Source organism: Oncorhynchus nerka, linkage group LG18 (genome assembly GCF_034236695.1).
Source record: "Oncorhynchus nerka isolate Pitt River linkage group LG18, Oner_Uvic_2.0, whole genome shotgun sequence".
Taxonomy (NCBI): Eukaryota; Metazoa; Chordata; class Actinopteri; order Salmoniformes; family Salmonidae; genus Oncorhynchus; species Oncorhynchus nerka.
This window is the reverse complement of record NC_088413.1, coordinates 16,364,490-16,385,440: the sequence shown is the minus strand read 5'-3', so window position 1 is coordinate 16,385,440 and position 20,951 is coordinate 16,364,490. Positions and strand designations below refer to the sequence as shown.

Below are 20,951 nucleotides of genomic sequence, written 5' to 3'. Positions count from 1 at the left end.
TTTTATATATAATTATTTAACTAGGCAAGTCAGTTAAGAACAAATTCTTATTTTCAATGACGGCCTAGGAACAGTGGTTTAACTGCCTTGTTCAGGGGCAGAACGACAGATTTCAACCTTGCTAGCTTGGGGATTCGATCTTGCAACCTTTCGGTTACTTGTCCAACACTCTAACCACTAGGCTACCCTGCTGCCCCTACCCTGCCACTCCACATTGAAGGAAGCCACAATCTGCAACATTAAAGATGATCTACCCCCTAAAAAAATAATACAATCTGAGTTCTAGGTAGTTCTGATGACCTCTGATCTCCCGTGGCGTGTGTTGAGCGCAAAGGCAGAACACAGCTCCAGTCAATTTAATTTGTTTCTGGTCCTAATGGTCATGGATAGCATTGACAATACTTCTTGAATATGCTTGTGTGAGATAACAGGTCAACTACAGAAACTGTGGATCAGGAAGCAAATAAAAAGGTGGGCCTTTTGCACACATTTACCTTTGTTCTCCCAGTTCAGTCTTTCTATCTCCTTCTGTAGCTGGTCACGCTCCATAGTTGTAGTGTTCAGACTCTTCTTCAACTTGTCTATTTCAGTGGTTCTGGTATTTAGACTACTCTGTAGCTGGTCTCTCTCTAAAGTCAGGGTGTTGTAACTGGTCTGTAGCTGGTCTCTCTCTTTAGTCAGGGTGTTGTAACTGGTCTGTAGCTGGTCTCTTTCTGTGGTCCTGGTATTTAGACGATTCTGTAGCTGGTCTCTCTCTTTAGTCAGGGTGTTGTAACTGGTCTGTAGCTGGTCTCTCTCTTTAGTCGGGGTGTTGTAACTGGTCTGTAGCTGGTCTCTCTCTGTGGTCCTGGTAGTTAGACTATTCTGTAGCTGGTCTCGCTCTGAAGTTGCATCTGTAAAATGGAAAAGTCAATCAAAATGTGTAACTGTCACAACATTGACAAAAATGTTTTAGTAAAAAACAATATTCACTTACAGGAATCCCACAGGCCAATGATCACAGCCAGTAGAACAAACACTGCAGCAACTGTGGAGGGTCTGTTCCACCACTGAAAATGTTCTGAATAACAAGTTATTAAAGTCAGATCTTTGGTAATGTGTTAATGCATTTTACTGTATCAGTGTTTTATTTGAGCTGGATTCTGCAGGAACAGGATCCGGCAGCTCTCAGTTTTGGACTGATGGATTCCACAACCTATTTGGTCGGATCCGCTACCTCTCGTGGCATAGAAAATAATTGTTACTGTTTGCAATGAAAGAATTTGAATTAAAGAGCTCAAAGCTAATTTGAGTTTCCTCCTCGTTAATTCTCCTGCGCCCTAAAATAAATGCAATGTGAAAACGTAGATTTCTATCCTGGGACTGATTTTCTGAGAATACTAAACTTTTCACAACTTTATTACTCATTACACTGTTATTTCTAACCCGATATGGATGAAAATACCTTCAAATTAAAGCTGACGATTTGCACTTTAACCCCATAGTCATGATTTAAAATCCAAACTTTTTGACTATTGAGCCATAAGAAGAAAACATGCTTCACTGCCCCAATAACTACGGAGGGCCTGTATGTAGGGGTAAGGTAGCAGCTGGTAGCCTCAATATTAACAGAGGGTACTGTAGGTAGGGGTAGAGGCTGGTAGCCTCAATATTAACAGAGGATACTGTAGGTAGGGGTAAGGTAGAGGCTGGTAGCCTCAATATTAACAGAGGATACTGTAGGTAGAGGTAAGCTAGAGGCTGGTAGCCTCAATATTAACAGAGGACACTGTAGGTAGGGGTAAGGTAGAGGCAGGTAGAGTCAATATTAACAGAGGGTACTGTAGGTAGGGGTAAGGTAGAGAAAGGTAAACTCAATATTAACAGAGGGTACTGTAGGTAGGGGTAAGTTGAGGCAGGTAGAGTCAATATTAACAGAGGGTACTGTAGGTAGGGGTACGGTAGAGGCAGGTAGTCTCAATATTAACAGAGGGTACTGTAGGTAGGGGTAAGGTAGAGGCAGGTATCCTCGAGGTTACAGTGTTGGGCCAGTAACCAAAAGGTTGCTGGTTTAAATACCGGAGCAGACAAGGTGAAAAATCTGTTGTGCCCTTGAACAAGGCACTTCATCCTAAATTCTCCGGGAGCGCTGTACGTTGGAGTCATTGTGCTTAGAGAAAGTCCCACTGGCGTTAGAAATGTAATTCCTTCGACCTCATGGCACCTGAGCTCAATTTCGAGTCTCATAGCAAAGGATCTGAATACTTATGTAAATAAGGTATCTGTTTTTATATATTTGCAACCATTTCTAAACCTGTTTTCACTTCGTCATTATTTTGTATTGTGTGTAGATTGTGAGGAAAACACATTTGATCCATTTTAGAATAAGGTTGTAACGGAACAAAATGTGGAAAAAGTCAAGGTGTCTGAATATTTTCTGAATGCATTATAAATCCTCTCCACAATAACAAGTATTTTACAATGTAGTGCTGATAAAGTTAAAGCAATCAGAGGCAGATCAACTCCTTGACATAATGACTCACAGGAACGGAAACAAGCATGAACATCGCAACAACACATTCATTACATTAACACCAGGCACAATACTTAAGTATGGTACTTCCTTACTTGTGGTGAAGGTTGTGGACACCAGTTCACTTTGCTTTCCATTTTCCAGCACAGTGCAGACAGTGACAGTACTGAGTAGCAGGTTGCAGGTCAGAGAGAGTGATGCTGTGTGAAGATGTGGTAGTGATGTGTGGTTCTGTCCCTGGACAGCAGTAGGAGATCTGGTAATGATGTTGGGTTTGGTCCAATCCTGGTGGCTGGTTCCAGCTAACAGCAGCTGATGTGGTGTCCACTGAGTCAACAGTCAGCTGGTCTGGAGCAGGAAGTACTAAGAGAAAATAGATTATTGTCAGGGCTACAGTTTAACTCCAGAAATATAATACAGGAGGGAAAGTAGAATAGTAGAAAAGTAGCTTAAAAGTAGAAAAGGTCAGCTTGCAAATCCTTTTGATATTTATTTTTTTATTTCACCTTTATTTAACCAGGTCGGCCAGTTGAGAAAAAGTTCTCATTTACAACTGTGACCTGGCCAAGATAAAGCAGAGCAGTAAGACAAAAACAACACAGAGTTACACATGGAGTAAACAGACATACAGTCAATAACACAATAACATCTGTATACAGTGTGTGCAAATGAAGTAAGGAGGTAAGGCAATAAATAGGCCAATAGTGGCAAAGTCATTACAATAGAGCAATTAACACAAGAGTGATAGATGTGCAGAAGAGGATGTGCAAGTAGAAATACAAAAACAGATATTGGATGAGGTAGGTAGTTGGTTGGATGGGCCATTTACAGATGGGCTGTGTAGAGCTGCAGCCATCGATAAGCTGCTCTGACAGCTGATGCTTAAAGTCAGTGAGGGAGATTTAACTTCAGTCATTGGCAGCAGAGAACTGGAAGGCAAGGCAGCACAAACAGGTGTTGGTTTTGGGGGTGACCAGTGAAATACACCCGCTGAAGTGCGTGCTACGGGTGGGTGTTGCTATGGTGACCAGTGAAATACACCTGCTGAAGCGTGTGCTACGGGTGGGTGATGCTATGGTGACCAGCGAGCTGAGATAAGGCGGAGCTTTACCTAGCAAAGAGTTATAGATGACCTGGAGCCAGTGGGTTTGGCGACGAATACGTTGCGAAGACCAGCCAACGAGAGCATACAGGTCACAGTGGTGGGGAGTATATGGGGATTTAGTGACAAAACGGATGGCGCTGTGATAGACTGCATCCAATTCGCTGAGTAGAGTGTTGGAGGCTATTTTGTAAATGACATCGTCGAAGTCAAGGATCGGTAGGATGGTCAGTTTTATGAGGGTAATGGGAAGGGAAGAAATAAACTAAAGCAGAAGTCATAACAGAGATTAGATATGAAAAAAAAAGAATCCGGCATTTATCAACTTCACTGTGCCACTGCTACATTGTTGTCACCATGGCAACAAAACAAAAAACACTGCAGTTCTAAATCCTCTCCACAATAACAGGTGTTTAACACTCCACTACTGATAAAGTTATAGTAAGCAGAGGCAGATCAACCCCTTGATGTAATGACTCACACTAATGGAAGAAAGCAAGAGTTCAGACACTATAAAAACATTTATTAATTTCAGCACCAAACTGCATGTTGAGATCTGGGGAATTAACCATCATATATTTCTCATCAGGAAAAATACTGGACCTTAACATCCCATGCTGACACATCCATTATGATTAGTTCATAGTTATTTTGATAACTAGTTAAGGTTTGATAAATATTATGTCTGGTGACAAACTTGACGTATTTGACTTCCTTACTTGTGGTGAAGGTTGTTGACACCAGTTCACTTTGCTTTCCATTTTCCAGCACAGTGCAGACAGTGACAGAGTACTGAGTACCACCTTGCAGGTCAGAGAGAGTGATGCTGGGTGAAGATGTGGTAGTGATGTGTGGTTTTGTCCCTGGACAGTGGTAGGAGATCTGGTACTGATGTTGGGTTTGGTCCAATCCTGGTGGCTGGTTCCAGCTAACAGCAGCTAATGTGGTGTCCACTGAGTCAACAGTCAGCTGGTCTGGAGCAGGAAGTACTAAGAGAAAATACATTATTGTCAGTGTTATCGTTTAACTACAGAAATAGACTACAATAGGAAAAGTAGAATAGTAGTTAAAAAAATAGAACAAGCCAGCTTGCAATTCCTTTTGATATGGGAAAAAATAAGCTGAAGCAGAAGTCACAACAGAAGCTGATTTGTAACAAAAATGAAGTGTTTCTGCTATTCCGGCACCATTTCTTCCCACGCCTGGATAATTTTGCACGCCCAATTTTTCAGTTTTTGATTTGTTAAAAAAGTTTGAAATATCCAATAAATGTCGTTCCACTTCATGATTGTGTCCCACTTGTTGTTGATTCTTCACAAAAAAATACAGTTTTATATCTTTATGTTTGAAGCCTGAAATGTGGCAAAAGGTCGCAAAGTTCAAGGGGGCCGAATACTTTCGCAAGGCACTGTACTTAAGTAGGGTACTTCCTTACCTGTGGTGAGGGTCGTTAACACCAGTTGACTTTGCTTTCCATTTTCCAGCACAGCGCAGACAGTGACAGAGTATTCAGTAGCAGGTTTCAGGTCAGAGAGAGTGATGCTGGGTGAAGATGTGGTAGTGATGTGTGGTTCTGTCCCTGAACAGCGATAGGAGATCTGGTAATGATGTTGGGTTTGGTCCAATCCCGGTGGCTGGATCCAGCTAACAGCAGCTGATGTGGTGTCCACTGAGTCAACAGTCAGCTGGTCTGGAGCAGGAAGTACTAAGGGAAAATAAACACATTGTCAGGGTTACAGCTTAACTCCAGATAAACACTGAGTGTACAACACATTAAGCTTTAGCCCCACCCATCTCTTTAGGGATTCACATGTGAGGCCATGTACTAACCATTTCAAGACTAAAGGCTGGTTTATAATACGGTGTGTTCGCAAATTTGATCTAGAGTGCCAGAGTGTGCTCTGGGTGTTCGTAAACTCAAGAGCGTTGCCAGAATGTCCGTTTGTAAATTTAGAGCGCACACTGGAAGCTATGGCCCTAAAGTAGGATTGATCCAAGCGTTCTGACCTAACAACAGCAGTCAAGCACCCAAGCTAACTGGCTAACGTTGGCTAGCTTAGGAGCTACATTCAGATATTAATGAGAGAACACCTCACTGTGACCATTTCACTCGCCCTAGTGTTGGATCCTGTGTTTTACATTATAGCCATTACCATATATATGATTGAATATTATCTGCTGTTGGCTTGTGTGGATGTATGTATGTGTTATGCAACATAGCTGACTTGAATCATTGTTAAAAGTTTCAAGGCCATGGGCCTTTCTCGTGATGGAAAAATACAGAAGACAGGACCTGTGCAATGGGTTTGGGGGGCACATTCAGAGCGTGGAGTTGCAGAACAAGCGGCCTTTTGTTAGATAACAGGAGCCAGGTGCGAGATAACGGTATCGAGCATGAGCGCAGGGATGTTCTTCACAGCAACAGTTACATCTATCAACAGAAGCGCCAAGAGGCGGGGACCGGCCTGAGCGCCTGCAATAGGCTGAGCAAGTTTAAACCACGCCCAGTCTCTACTCTGACAGGCCGGCTCGGAAGCCGGAACTACTTCTGTCATCAGGGTATATTATAATATCTTTGTCAGGAACAAGTCAGTTCTCTGTTTTGCCCTGCGAGGTGGGACAGAGAGCCCGTATATATGAAAATTGCATTTACCACTTATTGCTCAGCTAATAAAAATACATAGTATACAATCGGTGACTCATTGTCATATTTATCCTGATACCAGATTCGAATTGACACAATCCTAACACTAGCAGCTGGCTAGGCTGTTTTTATGTTATCCAGAACGTTGGTGACTGTAACTGTGCTGCTGGTAACAATTTAATTATATGTTTAAATGACCAACGTTTACCGACACATTCAACAAGTGTAGAGCGTTCGTAATTGGTCAGTTATTCTGGCCTCTGGCACACAGACGAGAGCGCTCTGAAATCAGAGTAGACAGCTAGAGGGAATTTACCAGCTACATCTATCAACAGTTGGGTTGTCGCAGTGACATGAATATTCTATTTAAATGGTTACTTGCATAGTGGAGTCATTCGTATCTAAGACATGTAGCTAGCTAAAGAATGAACCATAACCCCAACTCATGACGTTACTACCCTGCATGAATCTGCAGATAGCTAACCAACCAGGTTCATAACTAGCTATAACCAGCAAAGGCTCTGATATACGAATATTATAACTACACACAGATCATACGTAACGTTAGCTAGCTAAAAGTACACTAACTCGAAATGAAAACGACTGACAAAATTAGAAACGTGTACTATATGAGAATGTAGCTGTATACTGGGATGGACACGTCTAACTCTTGGTATAGATTTAACAATTTCATGGTCACCGCAACATCACTCTACTTTTCCACCGGTAACGTTCTAGTCATTTTATTAAATGTTTCATTTAAATGTTTATATCCTTCCAGATGGAAAAGTAGAATAAATCCAGGGCTTTTGATATGGGAAGAAATAAGCTAGAAACAGAACAGAAGCAACAAAATGTATATTTGTAATGTAACAAAATGGTTGTAGTTCGTTTATTTTTAATTTGTTTAACTAGGCAACTTAGTTAAAACATTCTTATTTACAATGGCGGCCTACTAAAAGCAAACGCCTTCTGCGGGTGGCTGGGATAAAAATATATTTATATAAGACAACACACACAAGAGACACCACAACACTACGTTGAGAGACACCACAACACTGCATAAAGAGAGACCTAAGACAACATAGCAAAGCAGCAACACATGGCAACACAGCATGGTAGCAATACAACATGGTACAAACATTATTGGGCACAGACAACAGCACAAAGGGCACGGTAGAGACAACAATACATCGCAGAAATCAGCCACAACTGTCAGTAAGAGTGTCCAAGACTGAGTCTTTGATTGAAGATACCAGTTTGAGTGTTTGTTGCAGCTCATTCCAGTCGCTAGCTGCAGCGAACTGAAAATAGGAGTGACCCAGGGATGTGTGTGCTTTGGGGACCTTTAACAGAATGTGACTGGCAGAACAGGTGTTGTATGTGGAAGATGAGGGCTGCAGTAGATATCTCAGCTAGGGAGGGGGGGGGGAGTGAGGTCTAAGAGGGTTTTATAAATAAGCATTGAGACAGGTATACAGAGATGACCAGTTTACGGAGGAGTATAGAGTGCAGTGATGTGTCCTGTAAGGAGTATTGGTGGCAAATCTGATGGCCGAATGGTAGAGCATATCTAGCCGCTCCAGACCACCCTTGCCTGCCGATCTATAAATTATGTCTCCGTAATCTAGCATGGGTAGAATGGTCATCTGAATCAGGGTTAGTTTGGCAGCTGGGGTGAAAGAGGAGCGATTACGACAGAGGAAACTAAGTCTAGCTTTAACCAAGTCTAGATTTAACTTTAGCCTGCAGCTTTGATATGTGCTGAGAGAAAGACAGTATACCAGCTAGCCATACTCCTAAGGACTTGTATGAGGTGACTACTACCTCTGAGGGTTTAGAGCTTGACACCTGTGGGGAGAGGGGCATTCTTCTTATCAAAACACATGACCTTTGTTTTGGAGATGTTCAGAACAAGGTTAAGGGTAGAGAAAGCTGTTCTGACTTCATACACTGCACTCTTTGAGAGAGGTAGTTAGCAAACCAGGCCAAAGACCCCTCGGAGACACCAATACTCCTTAGCCGGCCCACAAGAATGGAATGGTCTACCGTATCAAAAGCTTTGGCCAAGTCAAAAAAGATGGCTGCACAACATTGCTTAGAATCAAGGGCAATGGTGACATCATTAAGGTTGCAGTGACACATCTATAACCTGAGCGGAAAGCAGATTGCATACCAGAGGATACTACAGACATCAAGAAAGTCAGTAAGCGGATTATTGACAAGCTTTTCCAACACTTCTGATAAACAGCACAAAATAGAAATAGGCCTATAACAGTTAGGATGAGCTAGATCTCCTTTAAATAAAGGACAAAGCATGGCTGCCTTCCAAGCAATGGGAACCTCCCCAGAAAGGAGCGACTGGATAAAAGGTTGGAGAGAGGCTTTAGTGGTAAAGAGATGATGAGCTGTAATTAGGGGAAGATCTCTTACTAGTGCAGATGGTTGTAGAGACAGGTTCACTCTGTTCCCCATTGCTCAGCACAGTTGCAACACTAACAGTGTACTTGGTGCCAGGATGCAGGTTTGAGAAGGTTTTGTGGCAGTCGTCAGTAACGGCTGTGAGGGGGTCTGTTCCTGGGATGCAGTTGGATATGAAGAAGCGCTGTGGGACTTTCTCCATCCCTTCAGCCTTGGACCAGTGGAGAGTGAAGGAGGTCTCTTCCAAATGGTCGATCTTTAAAACTCTGGGTGGGACAACTGGAACAAAAACCAAGATTAGTTTAGAATAGAGGATGTGCTGTTTTTGACAGAGTCCAAACATGTCTCTAGTGAATGAATGACTGATGTAGTCTGGATAAAAACACAAGTTAGCCTACTGTACCTGTGGATAGGGATGCTGAGACCTACTGTACCTGTGGATAGGGATGCTGAGACCTACTGTACCTGTGGATAGGGATGCTGAGACCTACTGTACCTGTGGATAGGGATGCTGAGACCTACTGTACCTGTGGATAGGGATGCTGAGACCTACTGTACCTGTGGATAGGGATGCTGAGACCTACTGTACCTGTGGATAGGGATGCTGAGACCTACTGTACCTGTGGATAGGGATGCTGAGACCTACTGTAGCTGTGGATAGGGATGCTGAGACCTACTGTACCTGTGGATAGGGATGCTGAGACCTACTGTACCTGCGGATAGGGATGCTGAGACCTACTGTACCTGCGGATAGGGATGCTGAGACCTACTGTACCTGCGGATAGGGATGCTGAGACCTACTGTACCTGTGGATAGGGATGCTGAGACCTACTGTACCTGTGGAAAGGGATGCTGAGACCTACTGTACCTGTGGATAGGGATGCTGAGACCTACTGTACCTGTGGATAGGGATGCTGAGACCTACTGTACCTGTGGATAGGGATGCTGAGACCTACTGTACCTGTGGATAGGGATGCTGAGATCCATCTGCTTTGTCTTCCATCTTCTCCCTCTGTAGCCATGTTGAACTGGTACTTTTCACCAGGTTTGAGACTGCTTATTTTAAGATGATACACATCTTTCACTCTTGATGAGCTTGTTTCACCGTCACACCCCCAGGTCACTCTGAATGTCTGTGGTCCTCTCAGCCACTGAGGACAACTACAGCTCAGAGACACAAATACTTATGTCAAATACTGATGTCAGCAGCAGGACATGGATTCACCAGGAGGGGGCAGCACTGGTGAAGGAATAATGAGAGAGAGAGAAAAACAGACTTTATTGACAGTAAAATTACAAAAAAAAGTGTATTATTCATCCCAGCAATTAACACATGTTAAAAACAACTACATCCACTGAAGAAAAGTGTTCAAAATACAAAATATTCCCCTTAAAGAGCCATATTTGAGTTTTTAAGGACACCGGACCTCATATTTAAAGACTTTTGGAATCCACATTTAAACTAACAAGAAGTTATATTTTCTGGGGCAGAAAACACACTGCATTGTAGAAATGACCCAGGATTAGGTTGGACACCAATCTGCCTGAACCTGGTAATGGCTAGACGGGATACAGTTGATGTCTAATTGACGTCAGACGTTGATTTCTTTTTGCATTTAAGTTAAACCTAACCCTTTTCCTAACCTTAACCCGATTATCCTAACCTACTATGTTCATTGTCCTAACTTGCTGCATAATTTATCCTAATCAACCTGCTACAAAAAGTAAATCCTGAGCTGTGTTTGAATACCCCATACAGGCTATTCCCAAACTGGGATACGGGCAATGCCGTCGGGGGTATGCCAAATAAAAATGTGTTTCACATTTTCAAACTGTTGATTTAGACGTTCCAATAGGGCTGTACATTTGGGTGGTGTTTTCCCTCGCCTGAATAGCTTCGGTTCACTGCCAAAAAATAAAATGAAAACATCTAGTGTTCAGCGAAATAACACAATGTCAAATAAATGTAGCCTAGTGAAATAATGAACATTCAATTACATTAACCGTTACTCTCTCGTGGGAATTCCACTAACAGTCCGTTGCCAAACTATTGTTAAGGACTTAATTCTTCCTGCTGCAGTGGATATGGCTGGGACAATGCTGGGGGAAAAGGCCAAACAAACTATACAGACAATGACTTCATCAAACAACACTGTTTCACGACGCATCAGTGAATTATATGAGTTACAGCTGGATGAGTCAACAGACGTGGCGGGCCTGGCACAGCTCCTGGTATATGTCTGTTACAGCTGGATGAGTCAACAGACGTGGCGGGCCTGGCACAGCTCCTGGTATATGTCTGTTACAGCTGGATGAGTCAACAGACGTGGTGGCCTGGCACAGCTCCTGGTATATGTCTGTTACAGCTGGATGAGTCAACAGACGTGGCGGGCCTGGCACAGCTCCTGGTATATGTCTGTTACAGCTGGATGAGTCAACAGACGTGGTGGCCTGGCACAGCTCCTGGTATATGTCTGTTACAGCTGGATGAGTCAACAGACGTGGTGGCCTGGCACAGCTCCTGGTATATGTCTGTTACAGCTGGATGAGTCAACAGACGTGGTGGCCTGGCACAGCTCCTGGTATATGTCTGTTACAGCTGGATGAGTCAACAGACGTGGTGGCCTGGCACAGCTCCTGGTATATGTCTGTTACAGCTGGATGAGTCAACAGACGTGGCGGGCCTGGCACAGCTCCTGGTATATGTCTGTTACAGCTGGATGAGTCAACAGACGTGGTGGCCTGGCACAGCTCCTGGTATATGTCTGTTACAGCTGGATGAGTCAACAGACGTGGCGGGCCTGGCACAGCTCCTGGTATATGTCTGTTACAGCTGGATGAGTCAACAGACGTGGCGGCCTGGCACAGCTCCTGGTATATGTCTGTTACAGCTGGATGAGTCAACAGACGTGGCGGGCCTGGCACAGCTCCTGGTATATGTCTGTTACAGCTGGATGAGTCAACAGACGTGGTGGCCTGGCACAGCTCCTGGTATATGTCTGTTACAGCTGGATGAGTCAACAGACGTGGCGGGCCTGGCACAGCTCCTGGTATATGTCTGTTACAGCTGGATGAGTCAACAGACGTGGTGGCCTGGCACAGCTCCTGGTATATGTCTGTTACAGCTGGATGAGTCAACAGACGTGGTGGCCTGGCACAGCTCCTGGTATATGTCTGTTACAGCTGGATGAGTCAACAGACGTGGTGGCCTGGCACAGCTCCTGGTATATGTCTGTTACAGCTGGATGAGTCAACAGACGTGGTGGCCTGGCACAGCTCCTGGTATATGTCTGTTACAGCTGGATGAGTCAACAGACGTGGTGGCCTGGCACAGCTCCTGGTATATGTCTGTTACAGCTGGATGAGTCAACAGACGTGGCGGGCCTGGCACAGCTCCTGGTATATGTCTGTTACAGCTGGATGAGTCAACAGACGTAGCGGCCTGGCACAGCTCCTGGTATATGTCTGTTACAGCTGGATGAGTCAACAGACGTGGCGGGCCTGGCACAGCTCCTGGTATATGTCTGTTACAGCTGGATGAGTCAACAGACGTGGTGGCCTGGCACAGCTCCTGGTATATGTCTGTTACAGCTGGATGAGTCAACAGACGTGACGGGCCTGGCACAGCTCCTGGTATATGTCTGTTACAGCTGGATGAGTCAACAGACGTAGCGGCCTGGCACAGCTCCTGGTATATGTCTGTTACAGCTGGATGAGTCAACAGACGTGGTGGCCTGGCACAGCTCCTGGTATATGTCTGTTACAGCTGGATGAGTCAACAGGCCTGGCACAGCTCCTGGTATATGTCTGTTACAGCTGGATGAGTCAACAGACGTGGCACAGCTCCTGGTATATGTCTGTTACAGCTGGATGAGTCAACAGACGTGGTGGCCTGGCACAGCTCCTGGTATATGTCTGTTACAGCTGGATGAGTCAACAGACGTGGTGGCCTGGCACAGCTCCTGGTATATGTCTGTTACAGCTGGATGAGTCAACAGACGTGGCGGCCTGGCACAGCTCCTGGTATATGTCTGTTACAGCTGGATGAGTCAACAGACGTGGCGGGCCTGGCACAGCTCCTGGTATATGTCTGTTACAGCTGGATGAGTCAACAGACGCCTGGCACAGCTCCTGGTATATGTCTGTTACAGCTGGATGAGTCAACAGACGTGGCGGGCCTGGCACAGCTCCTGGTATATGTCTGTTACAGCTGGATGAGTCAACAGACGTGGTGGCCTGTCTGTTACAGCTGGATGAGTCAACAGACGTGGTGGCCTGGCACAGCTCCTGGTATATGTCTGTTACAGCTGGATGAGTCAACAGACGTGGCGGGCCTGGCACAGCTCCTGGTATATGTCTGTTACAGCTGGATGAGTCAACAGACGTGGCGGGCCTGGCACAGCTCCTGGTATATGTCTGTTACAGCTGGATGAGTCAACAGACGTAGCGGCCTGGCACAGCTCCTGGTATATGTCTGTTACAGCTGGATGAGTCAACAGACGTGGCGGGCCTGGCACAGCTCCTGGTATATGTCTGTTACAGCTGGATGAGTCAACAGACGTGGTGGCCTGGCACAGCTCCTGGTATATGTCTGTTACAGCTGGATGAGTCAACAGGCCTGGCACAGCTCCTGGTATATGTCTGTTACAGCTGGATGAGTCAACAGACGTGGCACAGCTCCTGGTATATGTCTGTTACAGCTGGATGAGTCAACAGACGTGGTGGCCTGGCACAGCTCCTGGTATATGTCTGTTACAGCTGGATGAGTCAACAGACGTGGTGGCCTGGCACAGCTCCTGGTATATGTCTGTTACAGCTGGATGAGTCAACAGACGTGGCGGCCTGGCACAGCTCCTGGTATATGTCTGTTACAGCTGGATGAGTCAACAGACGTGGCGGGCCTGGCACAGCTCCTGGTATATGTCTGTTACAGCTGGATGAGTCAACAGACGTGGCGGGCCTGGCACAGCTCCTGGTATATGTCTGTTACAGCTGGATGAGTCAACAGACGTGGCGGCCTGGCACAGCTCCTGATATATGTCTGTTACAGCTGGATGAGTCAACAGACGTAGCGGCCTGGCACAGCTCCTGGTATATGTCTGTTACAGCTGGATGAGTCAACAGACGTGGCACAGCTCCTGGTATATGTCTGTTACAGCTGGATGAGTCAACAGACGTGGCGGGCCTGGCACAGCTCCTGGTATATGTCTGTTACAGCTGGATGAGTCAACAGACGTGGTGGCCTGGCACAGCTCCTGGTATATGTCTGTTACAGCTGGATGAGTCAACAGACATGGTGGCCTGGCACAGCTCCTGGTATATGTCTGTTACAGCTGGATGAGTCAACAGACGTGGCGGCCTGGCACAGCTCCTGGTATATGTCTGTTACAGCTGGATGAGTCAACAGACGTGGCGGGCCTGGCACAGCTCCTGGTATATGTCTGTTACAGCTGGATGAGTCAACAGACGTAGCGGCCTGGCACAGCTCCTGGTATATGTCTGTTACAGCTGGATGAGTCAACAGACGTGGCACAGCTCCTGGTATATGTCTGTTACAGCTGGATGAGTCAACAGACGTGGCGGGCCTGGCACAGCTCCTGGTATATGTCTGTTACAGCTGGATGAGTCAACAGACGTGGTGGCCTGGCACAGCTCCTGGTATATGTCTGTTACAGCTGGATGAGTCAACAGACATGGTGGCCTGGCACAGCTCCTGGTATATGTCTGTTACAGCTGGATGAGTCAACAGACGTGGTGGCCTGGCACAGCTCCTGGTATATGTCTGTTACAGCTGGATGAGTCAACAGACGTGGCGGGCCTGGCACAGCTCCTGGTATATGTCTGTTACAGCTGGATGAGTCAACAGACGTGGCGGGCCTGGCACAGCTCCTGGTATATGTCTGTTACAGCTGGATGAGTCAACAGACGTGGCACAGCTCCTGGTATATGTCTGTTACAGCTGGATGAGTCAACAGACGTGGCGGGCCTGGCACAGCTCCTGGTATATGTCTGTTACAGCTGGATGAGTCAACAGACGTGGTGGCCTGGCACAGCTCCTGGTATATGTCTGTTACAGCTGGATGAGTCAACAGACATGGTGGCCTGGCACAGCTCCTGGTATATGTCTGTTACAGCTGGATGAGTCAACAGACGTGGCGGCCTGGCACAGCTCCTGGTATATGTCTGTTACAGCTGGATGAGTCAACAGACGTGGCGGGCCTGGCACAGCTCCTGGTATATGTCTGTTACAGCTGGATGAGTCAACAGACGTAGCGGCCTGGCACAGCTCCTGGTATATGTCTGTTACAGCTGGATGAGTCAACAGACGTGGCACAGCTCCTGGTATATGTCTGTTACAGCTGGATGAGTCAACAGACGTGGCGGGCCTGGCACAGCTCCTGGTATATGTCTGTTACAGCTGGATGAGTCAACAGACGTGGTGGCCTGGCACAGCTCCTGGTATATGTCTGTTACAGCTGGATGAGTCAACAGACATGGTGGCCTGGCACAGCTCCTGGTATATGTCTGTTACAGCTGGATGAGTCAACAGACGTGGCACAGCTCCTGGTATATGTCTGTTACAGCTGGATGAGTCAACAGACGTGGTGGCCTGGCACAGCTCCTGGTATATGTCTGTTACAGCTGGATGAGTCAACAGACATGGTGGCCTGGCACAGCTCCTGGTATATGTCTGTTACAGCTGGATGAGTCAACAGACGTGGCACAGCTCCTGGTATATGTCTGTTACAGCTGGATGAGTCAACAGACGTGGCGGGCCTGGCACAGCTCGTGGTATATGTCTGTTACAGCTGGATGAGTCAACAGACGTGGCGGCCTGGCACAGCTCCTGGTATGTCTGTTACAGCTGGATGAGTCAACAGACATGGCACAGCTCCTGGTATATGTCTGTTACAGCTGGATGAGTCAACAGACGTGGTGGCCTGGCACAGCTCCTGGTATATGTCTGTTACAGCTGGATGAGTCAACAGACGTGGTGGCCTGGCACAGCTCCTGGTATATGTCTGTTACAGCTGGATGAGTCAACAGACGTGGTGGCCGGCACAGCTCCTGGTATATGTCTGTTACAGCTGGATGAGTCAACAGACGTGGTGGCCTGGCACAGCTCTGGTATATGTCTGTTACAGCTGGATGAGTCAACAGACGTGGCGGGCCTGGCACAGCTCCTGGTATATGTCTGTTACAGCTGGATGAGTCAACAGACGTGGCGGCCTGGCACAGCTCCTGGTATATGTCTGTTACAGCTGGATGAGTCAACAGACGTGGTGGCCTGGCACAGCTCCTGGTATATGTCTGTTACAGCTGGATGAGTCAACAGACGTGGTGGCCTGGCACAGCTCCTGGTATATGTCTGTTACAGCTGGATGAGTCAACAGACGTGGTGGCCTGGCACAGCTCCTGGTATATGTCTGTTACAGCTGGATGAGTCAACAGACGTGGCGGGCCTGGCACAGCTCCTGGTATATGTCTGTTACAGCTGGATGAGTCAACAGACGTGGTGGCCTGGCACAGCTCCTGGTATATGTCTGTTACAGCTGGATGAGTCAACAGACGTGGTGGCCTGGCACAGCTCCTGGTATATGTCTGTTACAGCTGGATGAGTCAACAGACGTGGTGGCCTGGCACAGCTCCTGGTAGCTGTCCATTATGTTTATGGGGGGTCAATTAAGGAAGACATCCTCTTCTGCAAACCACTGGAAACCAGGACAACAGGAGAGGATATTTTTAAGTACCGGACAGCTTTGTGACATCAATTGGACAGGGAGACAGTGGATTGGTAACGTGCGTGCAAGCAGTTTCTCCCGACGCCACTTGGGTACACTGCAGCATCCACCGAGAGGCTCTTGGGGACACTGCAGCATCCACCGAGAGGCTCTTGGGTACACTGCAGCATCCACCGAGAGGCTCTTGCTGCCAAGGGAATGATTGACAGCTTGAAAGACATTTTGGACATTACACTGAAAATGGTTAACATTGTTAAAACAAGGCCCCTGAACTCTCGCGTATTTTCTGCACTATGCAGTGATACGGGCAGCGACCATGTAACGCTTTTACAACATACAGAAGTGCGCTGGTTATCAAGGGGCACGTTTTTTTTAATTGAGAGACGAGCTTAAAGTTTTCTTTAATGACCATAATTTTCATTGTCTGACCTCTTGCATGATGACGAGTTTCTCACACCACTGGCCTATCTGGATGATGTATTTTTTGTACAATTTGATGAACAAATAAGGTTTTATATGTAAGATGGCTAAATAAAGAGCAAAATTACTTATTATAATTTGTTCCCTGGTCTTGTAAGAGCTCTTTGTCACTTCCCACGAGTCAGGTTGTGGCAAACACTCACTCATTCTTATGTTTAATAAATGTATTGTATAGAGTGTGTGTGGCAGGCTTACAATGATGGCAAAAAACAACATTTGAGAGTGCACGGACCCTGGTGCAAGAGGGGGTACAGCTGGTGGTTGAATGTTTGAAGAGGTACGGGACTATAAAAAGTTTGGGAACCAGTGCCCCATACTAACATACTGTATAATACTTACTTAGGGTGTGTTCGTAAATGTAATCTGGAGTGCCAAATTTCGGTCTGGGCGATAGCAAATTCAGAGCGTTGTCAGATTGTCCATTTGTAAATTCAGAGCGTTTCGCTCCCGGAGAGTTCAGAGCGCACGCTGGACGCTCTGGCCAGGGAGTAGTAGGGTTGATCAAAGCGTTCTGGCCTCACAACCGCAGTCAAGCTGCCAAGCTAACTGACTAACGTTGGCTAGCTTGCTACAGTAACTACTCCCAGACACAAATGAGAGAGCACCTCACTCTGGCCATTTTATTCACTCTAGCTGAGCTGGTTAGGCTGTTTTCATGTTATCCAACTCATTGGTGACTGTAGCTGTGCTGCTGGCAACAATTTAATAACGCCTTTTCGCCTAGGTTTACTTACACCGGCCATATTCAAGGGGTGTTCAGCGTTCCTAAATTCATCAGTTATTCTGCTCTCAGGCACACTCAGAGGAGAGTGCTCTGAAATCAGAGTAGATAGCCAGAGCGAATTTACAAACACACCCGAATTAACAATGTCTATTGAGAACGTGCAAAGACTATACCACTTAATTTAGCTAAGCATGATGCGAGTAATCAAGCCAATGAAGGTTGGGTTGTTAGATAGCATATAGGGGTGGGTATAGTTTGTGGGACGTTACAACAGGAATCTGTTCCAAAAACTTTGTAAATAACAAGGTTACCAACAAACAACGCATATAAAGTTGTATAGCGGCAGAATGAGATACCGGGTGGGGACTGGGCTATTTCATTAAGTTTTTCACTCACCATGTTTATTCTGAAAAAAGTATTTCCTCACTCTGGTAGCCTATGGACAAACATAAAGAATAAGCTACGTGGTGAGTTGATGCCTATTCGCCAGCTAATTAGCTACGTGAATTGACCATGCTACTTTGAACATGTTGTTTGTTGACAACCGTGTACTTATTAATGTTTTTGGAACAGATTCCTGTTGGAACGTTCCACAAATTATACCAACCCGCATATAATCAATTTACTGTCAAATTGAACGTATTTGAGGGGGCTCCCGAGTGACGCAGCGGTCTAAGTCACTGCATCTCAGTGCTAGAGGCATCACTACAGACCCTGGTTTGATTCCAGGCTGTATCACAACCGGCCGTAATTGGGAGTCCCATAGGGCAGCGCACAATCAGCCCAGCGTCGTCCAGGTTAGGGTTTGGCCGGGGTATGCCGTTATTGTAAATAAGAATTTGTTCTTGACTAACTTGTCTAGTTAAATAACGGCTAAATAAAAATATATATACATTTGTAGCCAACTTAGGTATCTACTAACGTACTGCTGTAATGATATGCTATGTGGTTCGCAAGGATAGTGTAGCTAACACAATGTCAGCCAACGTGTAACTTATTTCAAAAGTCACATTGTTCAACAGTTTCTTAAAACATTTGTCATAATTAATAAAAACAATGAATTTGTATCCTTAGTCGCCTGACTTCGGCTACATATTTTTCCTTCAAATCTGATGGGTATTCGGACACCAAAAATGTAATTGAACTCAATAAGGCCTATAGAGCACTCAATGACATGACCGCCTATCAAAGTTAGCAAGAAATACACTAACACTATTGTTTCTTTCAATATAAGCATGTATTATTTTAGGATAAATATAATATATCGGAATAACAAAACACATCTCAGCGTCTGACCGCGTGTAAAAGAGAAAACCTTTCGTAGACTTTGTGGCCACACCGCCATAGTGGGCCAAGTTGGGTGTTTATGTTTTTACCTGACGTTTATTAGAAAGAGGTTGAAAATCGGGCTATTATCTTCACGTTTCGTTGGGATAAATAAAAATGGACTCATAAAGAATGTTACACCTGACTTACAAAATATAAATATTATTAACCTACCATTTCTCCCGCTGTCGAGAATCCTCAGGAAGAGCTACATAAAATAGTTGTCAAATGTACCTTCTTCTTTGTTATAATGGCATTCGCAACAATTATATGTGCATTCCGCCACCTACTGTACAGGTGGATAATAATAATATTTTTTAACAGGTATCCCTACACTGGCTCAGAAGGATCATGTGATTGCGGGACATTTCCAGGCGACAGTAGTCTTTGCACTGCTTCTGCAGTTATGTCTTGGAGGCCCAAAAACGTATCGGCTGCGGATATAATGATGTCCAGCTTCTTGGACACTTGTGGAGGACATTTAATAACAGTGGCAATACATTCTACAAAATCCACCTTTTTCACAATAAGTGTATCCAGATCACTTGATTGAAGTATAACATTTGCAACTGGTTGTGGTGCATCTTCTTCAGAACTGTGGCCTCTTGCCCCTTCAATGTTCTTCACCGTCTCCACAAAAGAGATTTGCTTGACACCTCAACTCTTTCACCCTTAACATTGTTATCCAAAAAAGCGTATTCCAACAAGGAACGATTCATCAGACTCGTTTTCCACAACAATCTTAGCACTTTTTGTTCCATTCTTGGAATTCACTGTTGTCCACTCAACTGTCCGTTAACTGTAACCGACGCGCTTTCAGCTTCAAACGACTCTTTAAAAAACAGTTCTACGTTTTCTAAGAGCCAGAGTATGTAGTTCTGATAATTGTCATTTTTCTGGTGTCAAATATTGATAGTGTCAAATTAATTAAAAACATCTGGAAATAACAACACATCTGATAAATGTTGGCAAACGCCGCATTCAAATGGTTCACCAAGTTGAAATGCCTTCAACTCGTGGTTAAATGCTGTTAACATACAAACAAACATAGACCAGAAAATGTACAGTATTCCTATGATCTTTTTTGTCATCCCTGCGACAGTTGTAATCACTGTTTTGTTCCTCCGGGTGGAAGCAAAGGTCTTTGTGGAGCTGATGGTCCTAAAACGTTGTCAGAAAGCAGACAGGACGAGAGCAAAGAAGCTCAGGGATGAGTTCAAAGGTACAGAGACCCAATGTGAATTATATTCAATGCGTTTATGATATGAAGAGATTGGTTTTGTGTGTATCTGAAGAGCACAGAGATTAAATGCCAGAACATATTTTCTCTCAACCTGCTCTTTCTACACCTCTCTCTCTCTCTCTCTCTCTCTCTCTCTCTCTCTCTCTCTTTGTGTCTCTCTCTCTCTCTCTTTGTGTCTCTCTCTCAATTCAATTCAAGGGCAATTCAAAATTGGATTTGTTTTCGAATTCTTTGTGGATCTGTGTAATCTGGGGGAAATATGTCTCTCTAATATGGTCATACATTGGGCAGGAGGTTAGGAAGTGCAGCTCAGTTTCCACCTCATTTTGTGGGCAGTGGGCACATCTCTCTCTCTCTCTCTCTCTCTCTCTTTGTGTCTCTCTGTCTCTCTCTCTGTCTCTCTCTCTCTCTCTCTCTCTCTGTCTCTGTCTCTCTCTCTCTGTCTCTCTCTCTCTCTCTCTCTCTCTCTCTCTCTCTCTCTCTCTCTCTCTCTCTCTCTCTCTGTGTCTCTGTCTGTGTCTCTGTCTCTCTCTCTCTCTCTGTGTCTCTGTCTCTCTCTCTCTCTCTCTCTCTCTCTCTCTCTCTGTCTCTGTCTCTCTCTCTCTCTCTCTGTCTCTCTCTCTCTCTCTGTCTCTCTCTCTCTCTCTCTCTCTCTTTCTCTCTCTCTCTCTCTCTCTCTCCTTTTGCTTTCCATTTTCTCTCTATGTGTTCATACTTATTGTAGTTTATTTGGGAGAAATCACCACAATTAGAAATA

The 20,951-nt window shown here is 45.3% G+C and overlaps 1 protein-coding gene across 1 annotated transcript; it reads right to left on the bottom strand.

Annotated features, from left to right (window-relative positions):
- Nucleotides 1–976: 976 nt before the first annotated feature.
- Nucleotides 977–19,210, bottom strand: LOC135561771 (fibronectin-like). The gene is made up of 7 exons (XM_065003589.1): nucleotides 19,126–19,210; nucleotides 9,641–9,919; nucleotides 8,692–8,958; nucleotides 5,050–5,319; nucleotides 4,334–4,603; nucleotides 2,608–2,875; nucleotides 977–1,060 (listed from the first exon to the last, which is right to left on the bottom strand). Exons 2-6 carry the CDS (start codon nucleotides 9,699–9,701, stop codon nucleotides 2,634–2,636), a joined length of 1,110 nt encoding a protein of 369 aa, XP_064859661.1. The 5' UTR covers nucleotides 9,702–9,919; nucleotides 19,126–19,210; the 3' UTR covers nucleotides 977–1,060; nucleotides 2,608–2,633.
- Between the last annotated feature and the right edge of the window lie 1,741 nt (nucleotides 19,211–20,951).